General features: G+C 44.1%; 1 protein-coding gene across 1 annotated transcript in view; it reads right to left on the minus strand.

Annotated features, from left to right (window-relative positions):
• Positions 1 to 21,239, minus strand: part of BMP6 (bone morphogenetic protein 6) — a 169,135-nt gene extending 147,896 nt beyond the window's left edge. Inside the window, exon 1 of the mRNA XM_081295328.1 lies at positions 19,726 to 21,239. Within this exon, the coding sequence (XP_081151454.1) occupies positions 19,726 to 20,371 (646 nt within the window). The 5' untranslated portion in view covers positions 20,372 to 21,239. The remainder of the gene's footprint in view (positions 1 to 19,725) is intronic.
• Positions 21,240 to 25,808: the final 4,569 nt, after the last annotated feature.

The following is a 25,808-nucleotide window of genomic DNA, read 5'->3' on the forward strand; positions in this document are numbered from 1 at the left end:
ACTAGGAGCCGTTGTGTCCAGTCCAGCATTTGCGACATATAAAACGCCAGGATCTGTCTACTCCAGGGTGAAGTTCTAATTAGCACATTTCTCCCAGTCAGTGGACTGGCCACCATTAGGGCATGAGAAGTCACCATGCCAGCACACAAATCCTGGAATAACTGTAGAAGCAGGATCCCTTGTAACCAGGTCCTTTTTATCTAGTGATCACATCGCCAAGGTTTTCTGCTGTCTTTGAAACTCTGTCTGCAAACAGCTCAAAGGAGATGCGGCCCCAGGGCTTGCAGTCAATGAGAACAGAGTAGGGCTGACCAAGACTGATGGCGGGCAGCCCCAGGTGACCAGGGTGTCTGCAAAGCCAAGCCCATATTCTAACACAGGCAGACTGATTTGGCACGTGCCGGTTTTAACCTCTCCAGAGCGCCACCAGCTCAGATCACCCTCACGGTGGGGATCCAGAGAGAACAGACCCTGAATAAATAACAACACTGAATTCATTTTTTTTTAATTGCTGCCTTCATAAGCTTGCAATTTAAAACAACACAAATTTATTCTCTTAAAGTTCTGTAGGTCAGAAGCAGCCCAACAGGGGTCTCACTGGGTTGAAATCAAGGTGTCAGGGCAGGATGACCTTCTTTCTAAGGCCCCCAAGGAGAATCCATTTCCTTGTTCACTCAGATTGTTGACAGAATTCAGTCCCTTGAGGCTGCAGAGGGGGGTTCCCATGTCTTTCTTTGCTGGCTGTCAGCTCAGGGCCATTCCCAGCTTCTAGAGACCACTGGGTTCCTTGGTCTGAGCCCCCTCCTCCATCTTCAAAGACTGATGCTTAGGATCTCTCTTGCCTTTTTCTTCCACCTGCGCCGTTTGACTTCTTGGCTTTCCTCTCTTTTTAAGGGACTATAAGATGATGACTAATCCAGGATGATCTCCCTACTTCAAGATCAGCTGTTGAGCAATCATAATTCCCCTTTATAATATGGCTTAGGGCCTTGCTAAGTTGCTGAGGCTGGCTTTGAACTTGTAATCCTCCTGCCTCAGCCTCCGGAGCTGATGGGATTACAAGTGTGTGCCATCATGTCTGGCTTTGGACTTTATTTTGTAGATGGTGAGGAGCTGTTTATGATTCTTTAGTAAGACTTTGGAATGACTGATGCGTGTTGGGGGAAGATGTTTCTGGTAGCAGCATGAGGAAAGCTACGTCATTACGTAGATACCCCCTCCATTTAACTTATATTTGCAGCAGTTGAGGGTCTTTTTGAAATTTAAAAATAGTTTGCATTTTTCCTTTCCTGCAATTAAATTTAGAAGGTTTAATCAAGAGGAGAAATTAGGTGATGAATTTGTGAATAGCACCCAAGAGATTATAACTTGTGGAAAAACCCTTAGTTCCAGTAACTAAAATCTGAAAAGTTCTGACTTAAATAGACATTTAAATAGACTTGTCTTCCGGGAACTCTTTCTCTCATTTCTCCTTACAATTAAAAACACCCATTTGGGAGCTGGTTGCTTAGAATTAGCAGTGTGTTGCAACCTTGGTCAAGGTGCAGAGAATGTTCCTGGCTGTGAAGATAATTGGTCCATGGAGAGACTTCATTCGGGATCCGAGTCTCGTTCATAATCTGCTCAGCCAACCAAAATGACCCAACTGAAGGTCACTCTCCTTTTCCACCTGGTTTGTCTCTGCTCGGTTGGCAAACCCACACTGGCCCCAGGTAGTATAAAAGGTGGGTTTCATTTCCAGGAGCTGGATTTAGCCATGGCAACTAAAGCAGGTGACATGCTTGCCTCCTTTCTACCTTTCAAATTAATCATGCAATGACTTGCTCCTATGGAATATTTATTTACAGAGTACAATTCTCAAAACTTGGTTGCCTCTAGCTACAAAGCAAGGACAGCCATGTATATGAGAGATGACAGAGAGAAGTTCAGACACTCATGAAGTATTATTGTTGCCGAGGTCAAAAATGCTTGACCTCAGAGGGTGGTATTTGCAGTAGGCAGGATTCCAGCCCCTGCATCTTTGTTCCTTAGTATTATGTCTGTGAATAGTTACTTTATATTATAAAGGAGGGTGAGATTGCTTTGTTGGGGGACATGACCTTCAGACTGAGTGTGGAAAGAGAAGTTGAATTTCCGCTGGTACATGGGGACAGGAAAGATATTCCTTCCTGAGCCAGGGAGGGATGCAGAATCACTGAGCCACATGCCCAGCCCCCCTCCCCCCATTATTCAAAATTTTAAAAATGGGGGGAGGGGGGGCTGGGGATGTGGCTCAGTGTTTAAGCACCCCTGGGTTCAATCCCTAGCACCAAATAAAATAAAATTCAGAGTTCCTGGGCGGGATTCTGCATCCCTCCCTGGCTGGTCTTAGCCTGCCTTTCCAATTTCTTCCCTACCTGAGTTCTCTGCGACTGCCAGCAACAGCTCACCCTGGGAACCACACACCTGAGAGTGTGTCATTCCCCAAGACACGTGGTCATGGCCCCTGGTGCATTCCTCAGGCAGGAATATCTTTCCTGTCCCCATGTACCAGCGGACATTCAACTTCTCTTTCCACACTCAGTCTGAAGGTCATGTCCCCCAACAAAGCAATCTCACCCTCCTGAGTGCTCCTATAAAAGTCTGGTTTTATCTGTATTTTAGACACCAGCATGTTCTGTGGTCAAGGTCTGGTCCACGCGTTTGCCCCCTCTCAAGCCAGCAACCACATCTTCCTATATTTTGTACCCTCATCTTGCTCCCTTCTAGCTACAGCCAGGGTCTACCCTCGTGACTTGAAAGGGCTCAATAAACTCTGGACAACTAAATTAAATCCATCATGTCTAATATGGAAAACCTGCCTGAATTGAAGAAACATCATTTTCAAGGTGTGTTAACTAGTGCTTCCGATTCCATTTGATTAGAGACAGGCTGTTACTTTATCTTCTGGAATGTGCACTTATGCAATAACAGAACCTCTATCCTGTTTTCTGCATACATTAGGTGAAATCATTTTATAAATAAGATGCTGCTCAATTTATGATGGAATCATGTCCTGATAAACCCATTGTGAGTTGAAAATATCCTAAGTCAAATATGCATAGAATACACCTACCTTACCACAGATACTAGCTTAGCAGCACAGCCTACTGTAGAGCGTTGGCTGTGTCCCCTCATGATCGTGGGGCTGACTGAGAGCTGCAGTCACTGCTGCTGCCCATCAAGCATCAGCAGATACATATCTCTAGCCCCAGAGAAAATCCAAATTCAAAATTCCAAGTATGGTCTCTACTGAATGCAAATTGCTTTTGCACCATTGTAATGTTGAAAAACTCATGACATCAAACCCTTCCAAATAGAGGACATGTATAGCTCTCTTGTGCCTTCTACACACAAAAATCGTTAAGACATTTAACGGGACTTCATTTTTTATAATGGGTGACAAGATCCTACTGGCCTGAACCTCACACAAACTAAAAAATATGAACTCTGGTAAAAGCAATAAACACACACACACACACATGAATGCTCCAGAGATTGACCAAGAACAGGCAGATTCAGAGTGTTGACACTTAGAAAAAGGAAACAGCATGGCCCAGCTGGATCACCAAAGGAGTCCCACTGTCTTTCTGCCTGGAATAACCACAAGTCGAGGGAGGGAGACATCCCAGAAAGGAAGGGGACCTCAGAAGGGGAGGCACAGAGAGGTGAAATCCTGAATGTTGTGTGATTCCCTGAACCACCCATACCCAGGGCAGACGGCATGCAGTCTCCAGGAACTTTCTGGGTGCTAGTAATGGTCTACATCTTGATAGGAGTTTGGGTTGCATGGGTATATGCATTTGTCAAAACTCATCAAATGGAACATGAAGAAATGTGCACTCCATTCTATAGAAATTTTTCCTCAAAAAAAAAAAAAAAGTGTGGGCTGGGGATGTAGCTCAAGCGGTAGCATGCTCGCCTGGCATGCATGTGGCCTGGGTTCGATCCTCAGCACCACATACAAAAGATGTTGTGTCCGCCGATAACTAAAAAGAAATAAATATTGAAATTCATTCTCTCTCTCTCTCTCTCTCTCTCTCTCTCTCTCTCTCTCTCAAAAAAAAAAAAAAGTGTATATTGAATTTAATCATCCGAGCAGAAGTACTGAGAAGACAGTGTACTGGTGCCTACAACTTACTTCAAAATGCATCTTTATAAAAAGAAGGATTGACCAACCAGTAAAGAGGTGGATAAAGAAAATATATCTGTGATAAAGCAGATAAAATAAACCATTAATGGTAGAATCTAAGTTGCCAAGTCAACAGATATTGATTCTAAAATCTTTCATTTTTTAATAGAGTCGATAGATATCTACATACAAGTTTTCACAATAGTATGGAAAAAAGTCAAAACACATTGCAACTTGAAATTTTCTCCTCAAAGAGGCATGAAAGTAAATCACAATATTTGCAAGAATTGGGCTAGGGATATTGCTCAGTGATAGAGTGCTTGCTTAGCATGCACGAGGCCCTGGGTTCCATCCCCAGTGCCATGAAAAAAAAAAAAAAAAAGAGTTATTCACAAGAATCAACACAAAGGAAGCCAAGAATTCCTTGTGGAATTGTAAACAAAAAGCACTTAGGTAAGAGTTTGTTAAAACACGTTTGCTGCCCAATAGGAAAAAGCATGTACCAGAGTTGACCTTAGAGAATCATGGAAATATGTTCCTCATCTCCGTGAAATGTTCTGGTGACATGTTTTATTTTTGTAGTGTTACAGGACTACCCCGGTAGTCTTGTGGTTAGTGATGTTAGAGGGCATCTCAGAAGTTTCGATTCTGAATTCCGCTGCATAGGAGCAGGCCCAGACGGGCCATGAAGATCTAACACTGGACCAGAGAGGGTATCACTCACATGCCAGAGGAGGAGCCAGGGTTGAAACTGGCCTGAAGGGGCTGCGTGCAGCTCAGTGGTTAGAGCATGGGTTTAAGCATGGGTGAGGCCCTGGGTTCAGTCCCCAGGCCCTCAAAACAAAAGGATCAAGAAAAACTGGCCCGAAAACAAAGACCTCTGGATCAACAAGAAGTCAATCCATTTGTTCCTGAAAACAAGCGTCTTGTATCATCCAACACGGAGAGGACAACAGAGTGCTGTGGCTGGCTCACCTCCTACAGACACAAGATAAATGATCCCAACAAGAGCCAGCCAGCTAGAGAACAGGACCACAGATATTCCAACAACAAGACACATTGGCCTTGTAAATATTGGACAATGCAACACTACACACGGTTACTTGTTGCTAAATACAGCCAGAAAATAAGAAATAAAACAATGGTAAATCCTATTTGGGGTAGGAAAAAGTAAAGGGAACACACCTTGCACAATGCCCCTTCCTCTACATGTACATCTATTTTAAAAGTCTAAAATACACAAAATAGGCTGGGGATGCAGCTCAGGGAGAGCCCACGCGTGGCATGTGCCTCACGTGTATTCCATCCCCAGCACAGAAAAGTAAGGCAAAATAAAATATGCAAGATTATCGCTTGATAGGACTTACAAATATGAGTCTGAAATTATTTCCATATTCCCCTTCCATTTGATTTCCATATTCCATTTCCATCAAATAAAATGTGAAAGACATCTGGACTTGTTACTCCTATGACCTGTGTCAACTCCATCCCCTCTCTCCTTCTCTCCATCTCCCCCAACACACCTCTCCCCCAACCCCTCTCTCATTCTTCTCTCCATCCCAAGGCTAATACATATGCTGAGGAGGGGTATCTCAGCCCAGCCCACACAGCTTTGATCTGTTTTCAGTTTTTAAATGCTCCCTGCTGCCTGGTGGGAGGGTAAGTGGCTTTGCTTCAATAGACATTATGTCACCCCCTGACCCTTATGTAAACATACTGTCTAACACCTCCACAATGTGAGCCAAGTGAGCCAGCCCCAAGCAGAGGCTGACAAGATAAGTATTTTGCATATGTACCTGCAGAAGGAGTCCGTGCCTGCCTGCATGCACGCCTTCTGCCTGGCACAAGCAGGAAATTTAAATTTAGACTCAGCAGCAACCACTGACTCCTATTAATTCTTACTAAAATCATCATGACATCAGATAGAAGGGAAATAATATTTCTTCTTCCTGGAGATTTTTTTTCCAACCATCACAAAAGTCACAGACCATAAGCCCCGAAAGGGGAAGGTAACTTTATTTTTTTTAATAACCATTGGTGCACACAGAATCCAATAAGCATCTCTCAAACCTGCCCAAGGTGTTTCACAGTTCATAATTCTTTCTTCCAGATGTTTGATGTTATTTGTGACAAGAGATAAGACTAAGACAGCATATACCGATTTAATTGAGTACTTATTGTGTATGAGTACCTTTGTAAGGAGTACTTACTGTGTCTCAACTAAGGTACAATGCTGGGTACTTTAGAGAGGGGAAAATGTACCAAAGATGGATAAAACATTAGAGGATAGGAATCAGAAAAGTCAGCATTGAAGGGTTGGCCCAGTGCACACAGTAGTAGGTAGCAGAGCCAACCAACAGAACTCAAGGCTTCAAGCTCCTTCCTCTAAGCCACCCAGAGGTCATCTGCACACAGGTATCTGAAGTTAGAATGTTGCTCTGTGACTTTCTGCATAGGGAAACGTCCCTTGTCATCTGGACCCAGATGTTCTTGCAAAGAGTAATGCATGCAGATGAGCAAATGTCAGACAGGCTTCCTGGAGCGCTGGGGGTGCAGCTCAGTGCACACTCACCCAGTGTGTGCAAGGCCCTGGGTTTGAACCCCAGCACCACAAAAAAATAAATAAATAAAGGAAGAAAAAGAAGGGTTTCCCTGATGAGATGGCACTTGAGCTGGGGGTTAAAGAATCGAGTGGAATTGAGAGCATTGAAATGGAGAGTTTCACAAGATATATGGACAAAATCACGGAACAGCGTCAGCTGAGAGAATAGGACGTGTTAAAGACGAGCGGAGGAGAAGAAACTGAAGGACGGAAGTGAGAGGCCTTTTGGCTTCATTCAGTAGACCATACGGATCCAATGAAGGTGATGGAGGGGGATAACAGATCACATCTGCACCACAGAGAGACAGAGCTGGCAGAGATGCAGGGTGGATTAGCAACAGGGAGGCCGGTGCAGAAGTCAAGGCCAAGCATCACAAGGAGCTCATCAGGGAAACTTGTGGAATGATGGAGGAGGAGGATGGGAACGTGCGAGTGGGGAAATCCTGGAAACTGTAAGTGTGGCAATTCACTGGATGTAGGAACAAGGGCCGAGATTAAGTTTAAACCTGAGGAACCAACACTGGGTTCTCAAACGTCAATCACCCCTCTCATCAGCAAGACAGCTGGTTAGAATGCAGATTCCCACACCCCAAGCCCCCAGATCCACGTTAACAGATCCGTGCTGATTCATAAACTCTGATACCTAGGAAATGGAAAGTGTTTTGATGGTTCTGATGACAATTCCACTAACAAATGTATACAAGTGGCAGCTAATAATTCAAAGTTAAGGTTTGATTTTGTGTGTATTTGGCATTTTGCATGTCACTTTTCTCATAATTCATTTTTTTGTCAGTTTTTCAAAAGTACAAGTCTATAGAAATTTAAAATTTTTTTAAAACAAAGCAGTTTTTGCAATGAGACAATTGCAAGCACTGCACCGCATGGTTCTGATGCTGGTGTGAGTTGATGTTCCGGCTCTTTCCAAACATGCTGACCACTAGTTCCATATAACTGCACTGACAGTCCCACCAGCCACCAGCCTCCATGCTGGGTCACCTAAGAGCCTGTAACTGCCCACCATCCTGCCTAATGACCACATCTCTCCACTCCTGTACCTAAGAGTGACCACCCCCTGCCCAAGTCCTCTCTGGCCCCTGTATGTAGGTTTCCTGCCACCTGCCCACACTTCTGAACCTCTCGCTGTGTCTCAGAAACTGTCCCCCCAAATAACAGGCTGGCCAGCTGGGGGAAAGGAACATCAGTGTGATGGAGGCTGGTGGAGAGGAGGATAAGGACTTGGGACAGTCATGAGTTGCCTTTAACAGAGCCACTTCAGCAAAGTGAGGGGGACAGGAGTCAGGTGGTAAGAGACATGGAAAGGATGTAGGAACATCCCTGAATAACAGACAGGTGGGAGATGGTCACATGATTTTGAAACCTACTATGCCACTGGGTGCTATCTGGAACATTCATTTCACGGTACCTGAAATATTTGTTCTCTTCTAAGACTTCCAAATTCTCCCCTAACTTCCTAGCACTCACTGTATATTTGCAGCAAGAAAAGTGTTTGCCTTTCTGAGATAACAGGATGAGTGACATCAGTCATTCTCTAAGGCAAAAGGTCATAAAGAAATACAATACTGATGCTGTCTTGGGGAGGAAGCAATATCTACTTAAGCTCACAGAATATTTGGAGAATGGGGAGCATAGGGAAAAGTTGGGAATAGGTTGGGATTTACTTCCTTAAAGTTCTTGGACTGATGCCCTACCAAAATTGCCCAAATTTAAAACAGAAACCCGTGAAAGCATCTTTGTGCTCTTCTCCAACAGAATCCAAGCTTACTTGAACATTTAGAAACAAGATGCCAACAGGGTCATTTGGTTCAAAAATAAATGTGCAAAGTGAGATACAGAGTTAGGGTCAATCACAACTGCAAAGAGCAGGCTTGACCCTATGAATACTTGACCTTATGGTTCTCTGATCCAAGAAAACCATTCACAAACATCTACAGCACATTCCATTCTTAAGACAGCCAAAGCCCTTAAAGATAAAAGCAAGAGAGCAGTGACATTGATGAAAGCTGGGACTTTGTACAGCTCTTCTCTGTGTTTGGATGGAAGGTCTCATGCCCTCACACGCACAATTGCTTAGAATAGCTCAGGAGACGCTCACTATCTTGATTGCTGAAATGGTTTCATTGATGCCTACCTATGCAAAGTTCATAGAACTGTATGCTTTCAATAAGTAGCTTATTGTATGTTGATCATACCTCAATAGAGCTGTTAAAAAAGAAAGAAACAAACAAACAAACATTCAGAGAAACACAGAAAGGAACAACCCTAGAATTGAGTTCTGAGCATTATCTTGTCTGGGTTTCTCAACTGTGTTCCAGGCAATTAGGAGGCTAGAGTTTCAGAGTCTGCTATAGTTTATATCTAGAATATCCCCCAAAGCCCCGTATGTGGAAGGCTTGGTCTCAGCTTGGCACTATTGGGAGGTGTGTCTAGTCGGAGGTTTTCGGGTTATTGAGAGTGTGCCCTTAAAGGGGATAGTCAGACCCCATCCCTTTTCTCTTCTTCTATTTTGTTTTTCAGCCATGAGCTGAGTGGCTTTGCTCTACCATGTGCTCCCTACCACGATACACTGCCTTGCCACAGGCCAAAAGCAACAGGGTCAATCAATCATGGATTGGAACCTCCAAAACTGTGAGCCAAAATAAACCTTTTCTCTTTAATAAGTATATTATCTCAGATATTTGTTATAGTTATGGAAAAATGACTAACCCAGGGTCCAAACAGGGAAAAGGAACCCTTGCAAGTGTTTCCAACACAGGGTATTTAACGCAGGGAGCTGGTGCCACAGTAGTGGGAGAAGCAGATCACGGAGTGGTAACCCATGAATTAGCAATATCAGGAAGCCATACTCCCCCTTAGCAAGGGGGGCAGAGGTCCCGGGTTCACCAAGGGAAGGTGAAACAGGTGACCCATCCAGAAAGAGCTGGAGCCACAGAAAGCAGTGGCATCTGGAAACACAGACTGTCATACTCTGTAAGAATAACCAGGGCCAGAATGGGGGCAGAGAGGGCAGGTCTGACCCAAGAAGCTTCCAGCAATAAGGGGTTGTAAAGCTAAAGTAAATTCAAAGAAAACTATTACAACAAGTTAGCAATTTCTCTCCTGCCAGTCTTTTCACAGCTCTAATATGCTGATAGACATGTAAATCTCAAAGACAAGAATAGAATATGAAGTGCTTCCGTGATCTTTTTGTGCAGAACATTTTGGAAAAACATTGTTCATGAGACGTTTTCTGGAAAATGCAGATCTATTGCACATATTCAAATTGTATAGATAAAGAAAGAGAACTAGAAACTTGGTTGAGTGTTTTGAACTGCATATTATAAAAAGGATGTTACTACCACTAGAGGTTCAATTTAAGCTTCCTGAATTGTAATCGAGTGCTCTTTCCTCCACTCTATACTTAAGCACTTTCTAGAATCATCAAGAAATCTAACTACTTAACCATAATAGTGGAGGATGACTCATTCCTGTGGTATAGAACTCAATGGGAATGTGTATAATCTGCTCTGCTGGTGACAGAGACACCAAAACTATGGGTAAAGAACATATGAAAAAGGAAATGAATGTGTTGAGGTTGCCAAATTTGTTAAACAGAGAGGAAAAAAGAGAGAAGGCAATGAAAGCCAAAGAAATAGAGCAACTCACATCCCCTGGGTACCACCTACATCCCTGTCACCATGTTGGACTCCACATCTTATAACAATGACACACATGTGTATAACAGTAGAATCAAACAACTTTGATTAAGCAAATGAAGTAACTAAGGGGCCATATGTGTTGGAGGTGTTCCCAATGGTGCTAGAGGGCTCTACCCTAAATAGTCCCCCTAGAAATGCAAACCTGTTCCATGGCCCTTTGGGAGAAGTACAGGTAACCAAATATCTTCACCTCAAGGCCCCTATGACCATCTTACAATTCCCCCCATAAGCCTTTGCCCTGTCCTTAGGTATCTTTTTTTTTTTTTTTTTTTTTTTTTTTGCTTGACTAAACTTCCAACACTCAGATGTATTAAACCACAGCAGATTCCAAGTCAGATGTACGGGACAAGGTTGAATTTCTCAAGCTCACTAATACTGCCCTGGCCCCAAGCTACTCCATAAGAGATGAGCAAGTGAGAAAGGATCTCTCTATGATGGGTAGTTAACACAGAGAGGGGGAGAATTCACAAAATGTCTCATCTGTTTGACATTCATCCAGGAACGCTCTCAAATCACCAACATATCTCACAGGAACTGACAGCTATGTGCTCAATAGCACTTTTTAGAGTTACCGTGTTTCTTGTTTATGCTCTTGTATTTTCTTTTTGGTTTACCATTAATCCTTATTACCCTTTGACATGGGAAACAGTTCAAAGGAAAATAAGCCTATTTTATATATTCTTTTACAAAGACCTCTGAATTTATGGAATCTCAATTAATTCAGTTTTACTCAGTTCTCAATAATCTCTCCGAGGAAGTATTTGAAAGTTCCCTGATCCTGCCTCTAGGATCAGTAAGATTTTTTATTTTTCTTTTTTGATAAGTTTCTCCATCCTAAAGGCACACCATTTCTATATGAGTTTTCCAAAAGGAAGGAAATATATTTAACTCTTCCCCTAACACCCACCCCTCTCAATTTCAATAATTTACAAGCACAAAATTCCAATAATTCTTGTTCCTTCTTCAGGCTTCTCTATTTTACTCCCTCCAATCCTGCCGAGCATGGATCAAACGGGCACAAGCCAGGGAGAAATTTAATCACTCATGTCTCTGCCTGAGGGATTGTCTAGGTACTATGGTGACAGACACCTCACTGGAAGTATGTAGGGGAAAAAAAAAAGATTTTTAACTCCTAGACTTTAAAAAAGAAAGAAAGAAGGATTTCTGATGAATTTGTTGTCAACACGTAGAAGCACTATAAAATAAGACCCTACATTTTCACAGGCTATCAAAATTACTTCTTTATATACCACTGGGGTAAAATTCCAGAAACAAAGTATGATTCAACAAAGGAATTTTATTATTCTTGCCCCCAAACTTTGTATATTTTCATGGATTTGGTTTTCCCTGTTAAATGGACAGCTTCTCCACAGTGGGTTTTTAGGGCAGTGAAATTACTCTGTTTGACACTATGAGGGCGGGTGCATTTGTCCAGACCCACAGAATGAACATCCAGAGTGAAACCTAATGTAAACCAGAGTCTCCCAGTGATCATAATGTATCAATGTAGGTTCACTGATTTTAACCGATGGGCCACTCTGGTGGCAGAGGTTGATAAGAGGAAAGGCTAAGCATATGTAAGGGTGAGGGAAATGAAAGGGGAATTTCTGGATAGTAGAATGAATCGGACACGACTATTCTATGTGCATATATGATTGCACAACCAAAGTAATTCTACATCATGTACAACCAGAAGAATGAGAAGTTATACTGCATATATGTATGTCACATTTTATTGTCATGTATAACTATTTAGAACAACAAAAAAAGAAACCTCTGTAAACTTCTGCCCAGTTTTGCTGTGAACCTAAAACTGCTCTAAAAAATAAACCTAATTTTTAAAAGCATACAGCTTCTCTGTTAACTCATTCTGCTATGCTAGTAGGCAAATAAATCTGTTTTTTAAAAAAATCAAGTAAAAAATTTTAGTCCTTCGTTTCGTGATTTACAAAAGTCAGACTTTGGACTATCTAAATATAACTCATCCATTTAAAAGAAGGGAGGGAAAATAACTTGTCTCAGAGAATTAGCGAAGTCAATTATTATTATTACTATTATTTTTAAATCTCCTGTTCCCGTGGACACATGAGAGCTCACACCCACAGATGACATGGTCTGCTTATCCTCTGACTAGACACAAATTGGAATTTTTTTTTCCCAGCCCATGTTCATGTACAGGAAACCCACAAGCCTGTAAACACAGGAACAACAATCGACAGACGCAGATGTTGCAGGCTGGAAGTCACTTTCAGGACAAGGTGAAAGGGTAAGTGGTAACAGAGAGATAATAAGGAACTTGGAGGATGACAAAGGTCAGCTTGGAGGGGCCCCTCCCCCCGGGGCACTGTCCCCGCCTGCTGTCAATCTACACTCCTCCCCCTCCAGGGCTGAACTCTCCCGTGATGAGAAAACAATCTGAACACAAAACCTACACTGAGGAGCAAGGACATTTCTTCGGGGCCCGGGACAATCCCAGCCTCTCCAGCAGGATCAGCAATCAAGGGCGTATGCCCATGAACTTGAAAGTCAGGAAGCCTCTCTCAACTCGAAACTAGGAACCAGAGGCTCATTCTGCAAAAATGTTTGAAGAGATTCTTGGACTCAGTCATCTGGGACTGCGTTTGAGATAACAAGACCATGGGGAGCCATCAAGGAATTACCTGATGCAATTTAGATACCATCTCTATTATGGGCCCAATCTCTTAAATAATGGAGATGGGAAGGGCAGGAAGAGAATCGGTGCCTGTGGATATCAGCAGAACAATTGTCACTACAGAGCACAGTGGCTTGCAATTCAGTTTCCAAGCAGAAAACAATTCACTGGGGTCAACAGCACTTCAGCCTACTGAACAAGAGGATGTTTATAGATATACATAGCATTTTCTTTTCTCAAAGCCACTGTGCTAGGAGAGAATGATATCCACTAACAAAAACAACAAAATTTCAGAAGATTTGGATCTCCTCACCTCTTTTCCAGGACTGTGCTCTGGCATGCTTTTGTAATTACTCCTTAAGTATTCACTCCTGCCTGACCAAAGGCCCTATTGTTTTGATGCAGGAGGACCTCTTGGCAGGTCTGTGAATGGTCCTTCAGGGGAAAATGACCTGAATAAATCTAACAAATTCAACTGAAAACACAAAAGATTAGATGATATGCAAAAACTTTTCAAGCTCAAAGTTCTATGAACAATATAAATTCACCAATAATCCCAAACTAGGTCAACCAACAAACCCAGAGTGGGTTATCTGTTGCTGGACATGTTTCTCCAGAAAAAAAAAAAAAAAAAAAAAACTACCTTGTGAATGGTAGCTGTTTTCCCAACCAGGCCCTGGCGTCTAACTTTATCCTTAGGGTGCTGAATACTAATATTTATACTGAAAAAAGAAACTATAGAAAACAATACCTTCAAAATCCTGGTAGCTGAACAAAAAAAAAAAAAAAATTCCAGTAAGTTTCAGTGATTAGCAACCAATGGGTAGATTTCTAATGCTTGTGATAAGCAGACAGAACTCAGATTCTGAGAATTCCTGGTGTTCTCAAAACTTGATAGCCCTGGTTCTTTAATAACCCTAAATTCTATTAATGTGATGATGGTTTTTCTTCTCCTCAATACAACTATCTTCACTTTCATATATTCCAAGGGAGACTGGGACCATTTTTTGGCTCACAAATTTCCAGAGGGCCAGAGATCAACAGAGACGGGTGTTGAATTGGTGGTTAAGGAGATTATGAAAAGAGATGTGCTTAAATAAAACTAACTCTGCTATCATGACAAAAACCAAGAAAGAGGACAACAGAATGCACTGCTTCTGTGTAAGGAACACAAAAAAGAGGGTGCTTGAAGTTCCCCATCTCAGCCCCTGGGTGACAGTCTGAGGCCCAGGCAACAGGCTTCCTGGCAGGCACCGGGGTCCTTGAACTGCAGCCTCTGAGGGTGGGACAGAAGAGTTAATCTGTAACACCTGTTTACAAGCATGAAGACTTTGTAAATTGACTGCTCATATCTGAAGGAGGTTCTGTATTGATTACTACTCCTTTTAACCAGATCCACATGGAAGTTTCTCATAAAAAACACAATTATCTGATTTAAAAATATCTCCTCCTTTTCTTTCTACCGCTAGAAGGCACCAATGATGGTGAATTGACTAAAATTCAGGAAAAAAAAAAAAAAGAAAAGAAGAGCGAGGTGAGGAATCAGGCTCAATGTGGAAAAATTAAACCAAAATGACTTTATTCTAAGTATAAAAGTCAGCATTCTCCTGAAAAAGTTACAAAGAGCTGATTCATTATCCAAGAAACTGCATCCTCTTCGTTTTCCTTTTCTAACTCAGCTTCTTAGAGACAAAGAGTCTTAGAGTCTGCTAAACTACCTACGGCAGGTATTCCCAGCTCCCACCCATATTCATGTAAAATACTGATTTGGGGCTGCAGGTGTAGCTCAGGGGTGGAGCTTGGGCTTCATGTGCATGAGGCTCTAGCACAAAAAAAATGAAGTCTAACATACAAACAGAAAAACTCTGAAGACACAGAGATGTGACTTAGTTATCATATGCTAAATAAGGTGCTGAACTTTGTTTTTTCCACTTAGATTCTCTTATCCCTGGGGAGCCCTCCTCCAAGCTAATCAGAGATGAGCTCTTAAATAGAGGAACTAACCATGATTCAGCACATTTAAAAAAGGACTTGTACCCATTCTTAGAAGGAAAACCAAAGGAAACACCATCTGAGGTCTAAACAATGGTATCTGCTTGCCCTTTCATCTTAGTTTAAGAACACATTGTACGACTTTTTTTGTTGAAATAAAACTGAATTTCACATTTAAATCTCTTTAGCAGGATTTCTACTGCTTCTTTGAACAGGGCTCTTGCAAATTCTCCAAACTCTTTTTTGCTGTGAGTAGCTTGCAGGCATGGATTTATTTTCTGCTAATAAAAATCTTCATTTGAGTACAGGCAGCTCAAATGAAAAATAGTACCTACTGATACTATGTTGATGAGGAAAAAGACAGTACCATGGATCTGGTTAGAAATATGAGTAGGGAGTATTCAATTTTTCTTCTAATTTATGTTTCCCAGGAGTAATTTTGTCAAGAAGATTGCCAGTATTTTTAGTACAATAAGTTTCTTGTTACTTGTACGAAGACATACTGATTCCCTTTTCTGAGCATGATTGGAGGTTTTTTTATTATTATTATTATTATTATTTCATTTAATCCTAGCATCTGGAGATCAACACTTCATTAATTCAAAGTAAGTACGTGAAGTCTAAAATACAGAGGTTTAAAGAAGCACTGTTACATCTCTCTCATGTAATGCATAAAACAAATTAATACACACTTGGATATCTAATGAAAAAAGAGGCAAGTTAATAGAACATTATGATATGCATCAAATGCCATGAACCTCAATGTTCTACATGTCTGAACTTCAGACTTTTTACTCAATAAAAATCAGACATGGCATTTCTAAAGAATCAGATCTTCTGTATTAAAAATATGGGGTATTGCCTACATTTTCATTAATTCAATCTTTTTAAGCACCTGCCACGTGGTCAGCATTATATTATGTGCGCAGGCTATAGTGGTGGATTGGTGAGACTTCAGCCTTTGAAGGATGACAACCTAGAGGTGACACAAACAAATGAGTAAGCAAATTCCAAAAGAAAAAAGAAAAACTCCTTGTGATCAGCAAAAGGAAGGAAATAAACAGGGTGCTGGGGTGGTAAAGTCCAGGATGGAGCAACCCTAGTTTATGTAGAGGGGCAGAAAAAGGTCTCTCTAAGAAGGTGAATTTTAAGCTAGGACCTCAAGGATATTTCAGGACACCTCTCCAAGGTCACCACATTGGCAGGCTTGCTTATTAGACTGCCAAGACATTTTTAGCAGAAAACAAACAGAAATGGCATCTGTGGCCCTGATTACATGCAAGTTCACGAGCTCACCCGGGGAACTCTGTAAACCAGTCTCAGTGGCAGACGGACTGTACCTCACATCCCAGGCTATTCACCCAGATGGAGTTTTAAGCAGGCAATATAAACAACAATGAACTGGTCAAATGACCAGCGTTTGGACTAGGAGAGATTCATCCTGTTGATTCATACTTCCTGATAGTTCTGCTGATGACAAAGCTCAGGGTGTTTTAAACGTGTTTCATGAGTAAATTATTCCTCCAGTCTCAGAGAAGAGGAATGTTTACAACTATGTAACACTTTCCCTTATACCTCCAGGGTTCAACTTTCTCAGCCCAGCAGATAAGAGTATTTCTAAATACAGTACTGTAGCGTTTGTCTTTCTGCAGGTTCTTTAATAGATGAGCCCTGTAATATAACAGTTAACATGACATTGACACCAATCAGGAAATCTGTAGAATTCTCCCCACATCCTTATTCAGAGAATCCACGCTACTAAGCAATTACTTTCTTCAAGTGAACTGTCCTTCTTTTGCTCAGAGTCATGGTATCAGATTTTATCACATTTTGTGAAATGTGATAATTTGCCCTTCTCACTTCTAAGTGGATTAAGATGAAATAGAACTGTTTGATTGGCAGGTGGCATGGCTTTTAGCTTGGATTCTACTTACTTAAAACAGGGTTTCTTCTTTAATTACCCACATGGGAGTCCAGGACTAGACCTATATTAGGTATTACTTATAGTCACACAGCCCAATGATGGGATATAAGGGGCTTAGGTCAGAGTTCCATGACAGCCTGTCCCCTGGATCTGAAATTGCACTATTGGTGAGTTCTCCTGGAACTTACATATCTTTAAAAATCTTTTATGAAAAATGTCTAATGTTCTAAATGTCTGAACTTAATATCTAAGGATATTAAGATAATATCCTTAAGGAGATACTATGTTAAACCACCCCATTGGCAAGACTAGTTGTCAACCAGCTTCAAACAGTGTGACTCAGAAGGAGTGTGTACCCATAGACCACAAAAGGTCAGAAAAGCAAGGAACCAGAGGAATTTGGAAGTCACTAAGCACAATAAACATGACTGTACTTTACAAACTTGCCTCAAGTCCATTCTTGAAATTTCAAATACCACCCAAGGCAATGGTTCCTGAATCCTGGAAAGATTCTGGCTTTTACCCTCACACATTTTGAGTGAATTGAGATGGAATACAACCTGGGCATTAGGATGTTTTAAAGCTCTCATGTAAGTCTACAGTCGATGTTTGGAAGTTTTGCTCTTCATCTCTGGGAATGATACATAGATTTTCCTCAGACATCAAGATCTTCTGTTCCAGAGATTCTTGACCCTGGTAGCACATTAGAAAAATCTATGGCACTTAGGGGAGAAAAAAGGAGGAGGAGGAGGAGGATGCCTGAACCCCACCCTCAAAGATTCTGAAGTAATCTAGGAAGCAGCCCCAGAACCCCAGAGTTCCTCACGTGCCCTGGGGCAATGCTAATGGGTAGACAAGGCTGAAAACCAGGGTCCAAGGTCAGGAACTGTTTTCTCAGAGACTGTAACATGATTCTCCATGAAGGAACCAGTTTTCCTTATCCAGGTTAGGTCTCCCGCTAAAGGCAATAAAACATTTCCCCAAAAGTTGTCAGGAAACATGGGGGCGTGGGTGGGTGGGTGCGTGAGAGAATAGGGGGTGGAATTTATTAGGTAAGAAGAAGCAGAAAAGTTAGAATAAGGAACAGCCCTAATCCTGGGCGGCCCCTCCCCATTCCATCCCAACCCCCATCACCACATTTTATTGACTGGCATGAGAGAGAGTTTCCTTAGACTGCTTCCTGGAGGTGGCTCAACCCTGGATTTGCTTCCAATAAATTGTGAAAATTTTTGTCCAATCAGATCTCCTGGCAGTGCAAGTAGCCAGATTGGCAGGCCCTGCGCTTCCACTCCCTGTGAGATTCTGTTTCATGAATTTCCCAGGAGGATTTTTGCACCACTTGGATGCCAATCTTCCAGCCTCTTCACCCTCCCCCTCCTCCTTCGCTCCTACCCCTCACTTTTTATCGCTCCACCCTCCCCCACCAAAGCTCAGCGGAATTGAGAATCATAGATATGTTGGAAAGAAATCGCCCAGATATTTTACACGGGAATCATTCAAGTAAATAAATGCAGTTAAACAGCGGATGTCTCAGACAGGGCTTGGAAACCTGTGTGCTACTTTACCAAGTGTCTGCTAACCCACTGTGGGGCCTTGGGCATCGCTACGAATCTCATGCGGGACAGGATGCTCGTGGAGACTCACCCCACAAAGCTACTGCACCCACTTGGGGTGTGGTTGCTGCCTCCTCAGTTCTCCCTGAGAAGGATGCATCCCCTACGTCCCTCTGCCCACACTAAACTGAATCAGTTTTTAAATGAATAGCACAAATAAGAAGCATTGATTGCAAAAGCGTATTCCTCACAACCTTCACATTTACAGATGAGAAAACTTAAGGGGAAACAGGCGATACGACTCTGTCCGGGTTGCCACAGAACATTTGTGGCACAGCCCGATTTAGCCGCCCTTGAATTTCCATTCCGTTGCCTGGCAACGGGCTCAGACCAGCTCAGCGCCCAACCCCGACCCTACCCCCACACCCTTTCTCGTCAGTGTAGATTTGGCAGCCTTGATTAAAGCTTTAGCCTTTGGGGGCAAGTGAGCGAGGGCACCGACTGGATGACCCCAGTTGGGCTGGGATTCCGGATCGCCCTCCGCGGTCTTGCAGAACCTTCCTCTGGAACCAAAGCGCTACCTTCCCAAGTCTGTGGATTCCTCTTAAAACACTCATGTCAAGTTTTCAAAGTTCTCAACTCCTCTCGGATTCCCTAAAAGTCGCGGTGGGAAAACTTTAGGCCCCTTGACACTCCAAGAGTCAAGGGGCCTAAAGCAGACAGTTCGGAGGGGAAAGTGTGCTAAACAAGAGCCTTCAGCTTCCCACGGAGGCCAGAGTCGGGTTAAAGTGGTCCCAGCCAGGCAGCAGTGAGAAAAGCGCAGAACGTGCCCGGGCCCTGCTGAAGAGGAGCTATCCAGGGGTAACACTCCCGGAGCCCGGCACCCGTGCGAGCCTAGTCCCGCCCCCAGTCTCTCACAGCTGCAGATCGCAGCCTGACCCAGGACCAGCGCTGAGCGCACGTGCCTCCTACTGCCGCGCAGGTGGCAGGAGCGCAGCCCGCTGGTCCCCGCATGCCCGCAGTGCCAGGCGGGATCTGCATGCTCCTCCACCCCTTCACACCCACCACCACCCTGGGCCTGGGAAACTGGAAAGGAGGGAGATGTTCTCGTCGTTACGTTACCCCAAATTCTTACCCAGGTTCACAAAGCTCATGACCATGTCCGCGTCGTTGAGGAAGGCGCTGTCCTGCGCGCTTGTCAGTGGGGACGCGCCGCCGCCTCCAGGTCCAGGGGCCAAGAGGCTCTTGTGGTTGAGAGTGTGTGCGGCGCTGGCAGATGGCTGCTGGAGCTCGGACAAGCTGGCCCCTCCGTGGGGCCCAGGGTGCCGCCTGTGCCCCTCCGACGCCCCGTCCTCATCGTCGTCTGCAGAAAGGGTGTTGTACAGATCCAGCATGAAAAGGGGCGCGGACTTTAGCCGTCCTGGAGGTGGCTCCCCGCGAGGCGTCTGCTGCTGTGGGAACGCTGGGGGCTGTGGCTGCTGAAGACCATGCAGCGGCCTGGGGCGGTGTGGGAGCCCCAGCACCGACAGGATCTCCTTCTGCATCTCACGTTTCTCGTGCGTCTTGAGCCGCCGGTAGAGGAAGCCGGAGGAGGAGGTCTGCGGTGGTGGCTGCTGCTGCTCTGCACGGATAGGGCTCCCGCTGTCCCCGGGCAGTTGACCCCCAGCAGCGGCCGCCGCGGCTGCGGACAAGGACGACCGCAGTGGCGGGGGCCCGCAGCAGCTGCACAGCAGCCCCCACCACCAGCACAGCCACTGCGCCCTCCGTCCCAGCCCCGGCATCCCCGCCCGGCCCGGCTGCCTCCGCGGGCCCCGCGAGGCGTCGAGCGGCTGTGCGAGGCTGGAGAGTGGCCGCTGTGGCCCTTGGCGAGAACAGCCCCCGCCACCTCTCAGAGGACTCGCTTCCCCTTCCTGGCCTTCAGTCCTTATCTCTCATGGTCGTCCGGGGAGCCCCCAGGAACCCAGGCTGGAGGGAAGGCGAAGGAGCGATCACTAGAGCCCCGCACTCCGCACGGGTCTCTAGAGACGCAAGTCTAAGCCAGGTGTGCCCAAGTCAGTATTGCACTGCAACCGGCGCCCCAGCCCCTGGGCGGGTCACGGAGCGGTCACTCCCGGGCCTCGCTGCCCGCACACGTGCGCTGCCCGGCGCCCTCCGGAGCCGGTGGCTGAATAGGACCCCGGGCGGCAGGGAAGCGGGGCCTCTCACGAGCTGGAGGCGACGTCCCGCATCATCCCCCGCGCATGCCCCTCTCCGGTTCACAGGGCCACGATGAAGTTTCCCCCGTCGCAAGGCCCAGGCTGTGACGACAAGGCGTCCCGAAACGCCAGTCTTCTCCGAGAGGCTTAACTTCCTTCTTGTTCACAAACTCCGCGCCCCTCCGCCTGGGCACTGTCTCTCCCCCTCAAAATCGCGTCCCTCTCGCCTCCCCAAGCGGAGGCGGCGAGGATCTTGCTTTCCGTTCCGTGCTCTCCCAGCTGCCCAGAAAACCCCGCTGGCCGAGGGGACGGGAGGGAAGGGGACCCGTGCTGGGAGCCGCTGCTGCGACGTCGGCGCCCGGGATTCGCAGTCTCCCGCCTCTCTGAGCTGCGCTCCCCGCAGCGGCCAACGTGGGCTTTCTGCTGCGCGTCTAGCTCAGGTACCGCACTCCAGCCCCCGGGACTCCCCGCCCTCCTGGGTAACCGACAAGCTGGCAGCCAATGAAGAGACGAGTCTCTCGGGCTATTTAAATAGGCCCGCCCCTTCTTTCACCCTCCCCTCCCGAGAGGCGTCGCCTCCGCGGCGGGTAGGTTTCAAGTACAGAGAATTCTTGGAGGCGCCCGAGGAGCTGCGAGGTACCAAAGGCAAAGAGGCCACCGTTAGTAAGAGTGCTTTAACGAACTCCCCAATCCGAACCTGTCTCTTTTAATGTCATGTCAAAGACCTAAGTTGTATTAAATACAAGTAAACACAGCTATTAAATCAATTATTCCTGAAATAATTGAGGAAGAAAAGAAAAAATGATCGTTTTCCCATTCCCTCCTTAATTTCTCTTATTGATGTAATGTAGGCGTTTAGCGGACACGTGGCTTTCAAAGGCAGCTGCTGCAAGTTGGGACACACCCTCCAACGGAGCTGCTCACAAACTGGCCGCAGAGAGGGCCAAATATAAGCCAGACCAGTGTCCTGAGGGTTTGGGGTCGAATATTTTGACTTATCTCTTCATTTGGGCTTTCAAAGAGGGTGTGATCTGCTAGTACAATGGAAAAGCCACCCCTAACTTCTTGGAAATGTCTCCGTGCTTCTTCAGTTTGTCTGCTAATGTTGCATTTTAATTTTTTGAAATACAACACAGTTACATAGTGCAAAATAAAACTTGAGGAGTGGTGAATGAAGACGAGCCCAGTAAAGAAAAGGGCTTGGCATGCATCCTGAAGGGGGGAGTGGTAGAAGGCCCTGAAACACAGGGTGCTATGAACTTGACAACACCAACATTTACCAAAAAGGCTGCAAATTCACTTGCCTGCCCGCTGTCCAAGAATACCCAGTCATCTGTGGATGCTAGAGGTAAATTCCCTTTAAATTATGTTCTTCTACCTGGTAAAAAGTGTGTGGTTTAGAAACAAAAACTGCAATTTGCTGATTTGGCAGCCTCCGCTCACATGATCCAAGGTATTTGGGAGTGAGACCAAATATAGACTATGAGATTCATGGACTTATGAGGTCATGGGGTTTCTGCTGGTCCAAATCTTACAAACATTCCTATCTTATTTCAAAGAATCTGTTTTGAGTGAGCAAGGGTCTTAACCTCTAACAATCCACTGGATTCGTCTTTCTAGTTTTATGTTGGCACAGGCACAGTGGTCATTGAGGACAGTCTATAATTTTACAAATGTCCAACAGTTGTTGATATGAGGCCATACAACTTCAGCAATGCTGAAAGTCAGTCTTTAAACATCTACAGGAATTCTTTTCATCCTGAAAGAGAAAACATCACTGCCTGGTCTGGATGCCAGGACTCTTAGAATTCAAGAGACTGCATCATTGCTTTCTTCTATCCAGGACATATTACAAGCATAAAATCATGGCCATGCTAGCCACAGCAGACACAAACTCCATCCAGAAGATCTGAGATCCCAGCAGGTATATTTAGGAAGAGGTATCCCCTCCAGGGCAGCCTCCTTTTACAAAACTTAGTTGCACTCTCTTCATAAGACTTCTGGTGAAATACAAGCAAGTAAAAGAAGCTCCGAGCTATAAATGCAGTGAGGGAAGCTATGAAAAATTTAAAGATTCTTGAGCATAGATGGGGACACTTTAATAGGGCTATGCCATTAGAAACACAAAATCAGGTTGTGACCTGCCTGTTACGTATGCATCTATGGGGATAAATCTAGTGCAGAATACATACGGATACACACACCTGTGCCGTTTCCCCCTTTATTTAGACACTGAATTATAAGGAGACAGACCCAGGTGACATGTACCTATAATGCCATTTAGTGATACATTATCAATTAAGCTCTGATGCGAAGCTCTGATTCAGGTCTGGTATGGGCTGCCACCCTCACCAAGATGGACTTTCAGTTCTTGTTGAAAGTGCTAGAGTAAAGAGGAATGCTACAATAAGGCGGTGGGGGGGGGCTTTAAATGATGAACACAAGAGCCCACATCTCCCTTAAGAACCCGGAAGACTGAAAAGTAGGTTAAGTGGGACAGGACAATGATCATGAGGACAGAGACATGCAACTAAGAGATGTCTTCTGATATCCTCGCTATGTGCTCCCAACCTGTACACATCACGTATCAGCAAACATCCAGGCAAACCTTTGTATCCATCGGGGACCAAGGGGATGGGTAAAGAGGTACAGTTCTAAGATTAGAATAAGCTCAAAATTGGACCACTGCTTCTCCAACTGGAACATAGGGTGGGAAAGGAACCCCTAATCCCCCATCTCACTCATTCCCTATTGACATCTCAGTGCTACCCAGAGTTTTTAGAAGAGGGAGCTAGAGAAAAGATACATGTGATTGGACAGGATGGGATGTGACAGATTTGAAGGGAGAGGAGAGATCTGGCTTTGGAGTTAGCTAGAATGTGTGAACCACCTTAAGAAAATCAGAGGTAACTTCGCCCCCTGCAGGACACCAAAATATTACCGCCCCTTCCTCTGTGAGCTCTGGACAAGCTTCATTAAGTTCTCTGTATGTGTCTCTAAAACATCTGGGGGGGAAAAGAAGAGGAATTTGCTCAAGGAGCCAGATGTGGGAGCCAATCCATAGCAAACATCTGGTTGCTTGGCTGACATTTCATGCAGATGGCCTCCAGTTTCTGTAAATAGGTCGTCTGTCCCAACCCTGCCCTACCTCTTGAAGAAGTGAGGAACCTTCATGTAGAGGCACAAGCCACCCCAGGCCTACAGTGGTGCTGGGATCAGGGTGGGAATCCTGTACCCATATGTTATTAAGCCCAGTAGAATTCACATATCAAATTCTTTAGAATATAGTTGTCCTTGCTCCTTATATCTTATGGAGGTTTTCGTTATACATTTATAGCACACTTGACCAAATAATTTCTATTTTGAAAAGATAACTACTTATTAACTTGATATGATAAATACGCTATACCCTATACTTTCCTGTGAATTATATCATTAGCAGTAAGCTACAACTGCAGTTTGACTTGATATTAAGTTACACATTGGTCTCATTCAACTAACTTTCCTAAAGCTATTAAGTGGCTGCTTTTAGAATTAATTTAACATAAAAATGTATAAACTATGTGGCCATAAAAAGTCTGGGGTTGGGGCACGGGACAGTCTGGCCTCCTTGAATCCTCAGGAAGCTCCATTCGAAAATGAAATTTTCATTATGACAATTAGCATAAGGAGTGGAATATATTGAACATTAATTTCAAAATATAAAAATTGGCTCAACTTTGAAAAATATCAGTTCAGAGTTAAGTGAAAAGGAAATATGTTAAGTAAATGTTTGCAGAGTATAAGAAATAAAAATTTGGAAGTTAAATAAATAGTGCTTCTGAAAGCTACACCTATAAGGCAGTCTCCAAAATATGTGTCTTATTCAAAAGTCTGAGGTACATTTACATTCACTACCACTCTCCCTTCACTCCCTATTCAAAAATGCTGGGCATTCACACTTCAAAATAGCCAAGCCATCATATTTTCCTACTCATGAAGGACATCTGGTGGCAGAGTGAAAAACTAATACATAAATCTGTTTCCAGAGATTTTTTTTTTCCACACTGTAACCCAAATAGCAAATCTGTTACTTGTATAGGTTTCAAACTCTTCACACAAGCTCAGATCTCATGGATTTAGGCTGTCTACATAATATTAAGCAGCAAAGTATTTCAAGATCCAAATGACTAGATCATTTTTGAAACTTTCATTGGACAATTAACATATGCAATCTGCCTTCAATCTGTCTTCAATCTTTTTTTTCCTTTTCTTTTTCTTTCTTCCTTACTTTTTTAACTGAGCAAAACAATACTTAACACATCCCCATGGCTAGTTTTACTATCCCTAAAGACCTTTGTTCCAAGAAAGCATTGGACACTTGGTTGGGCTGGGTAAGACATGAGGCTGCCTGGGCTTTGCTGGCCTCTGAGTTTTACTCCATTCTGTGACCAGCCCTGCACCCTTGTCCCAGATATGCCTTCATGTCAACCAGGAGGTCACATAAAAATATGACATATTGTGCTACCAATCCCTTTAACTAGCAGATCCATAAACAGTGGCACGTGGGCCAGGGGAAACCACACTGAATAAGAGCCAGTTAGGATGAAAGTCATGGCCTTTCAACTTCCAAAGAAGAAAAAGACTAATTGCTCAGTCTGTGTGTATGCATGCATGCATGCATCCATCCAACAAGGAATCTGAATGCCTACCAGGTAGTGCTCTGAGTTCTGGAGACTTGAACAGTCAGAGACCTTGCCCTCCTAGATTCTAGACAGGGTAATGGACAATAAGCAAAATAAGCAAATACACTGTGGTAGGCAGGATATTGGCCCCCATGATTTTTGCCCCAGGTGGTTTCACCTATTAAACTGGGATCTTGTGTTACAAAGGGTACTTTACAGATGGAATTAAAATCCCTCAACAGGTGATCTCAAAATAGGAAGATTATCCCAATTATCCAAGAGAACCCAACATAACCACAAGTAAAGTAAAGAGGAAGGCAGGAGAAATGCTTAGCCCAAGAGAGACTTGATTCAACTTG

This window comes from Spermophilus citellus (genome assembly GCF_964194105.1).
Source record: "Spermophilus citellus genome assembly, chromosome: 5".
Taxonomy (NCBI): Eukaryota; Metazoa; Chordata; class Mammalia; order Rodentia; family Sciuridae; genus Spermophilus; species Spermophilus citellus.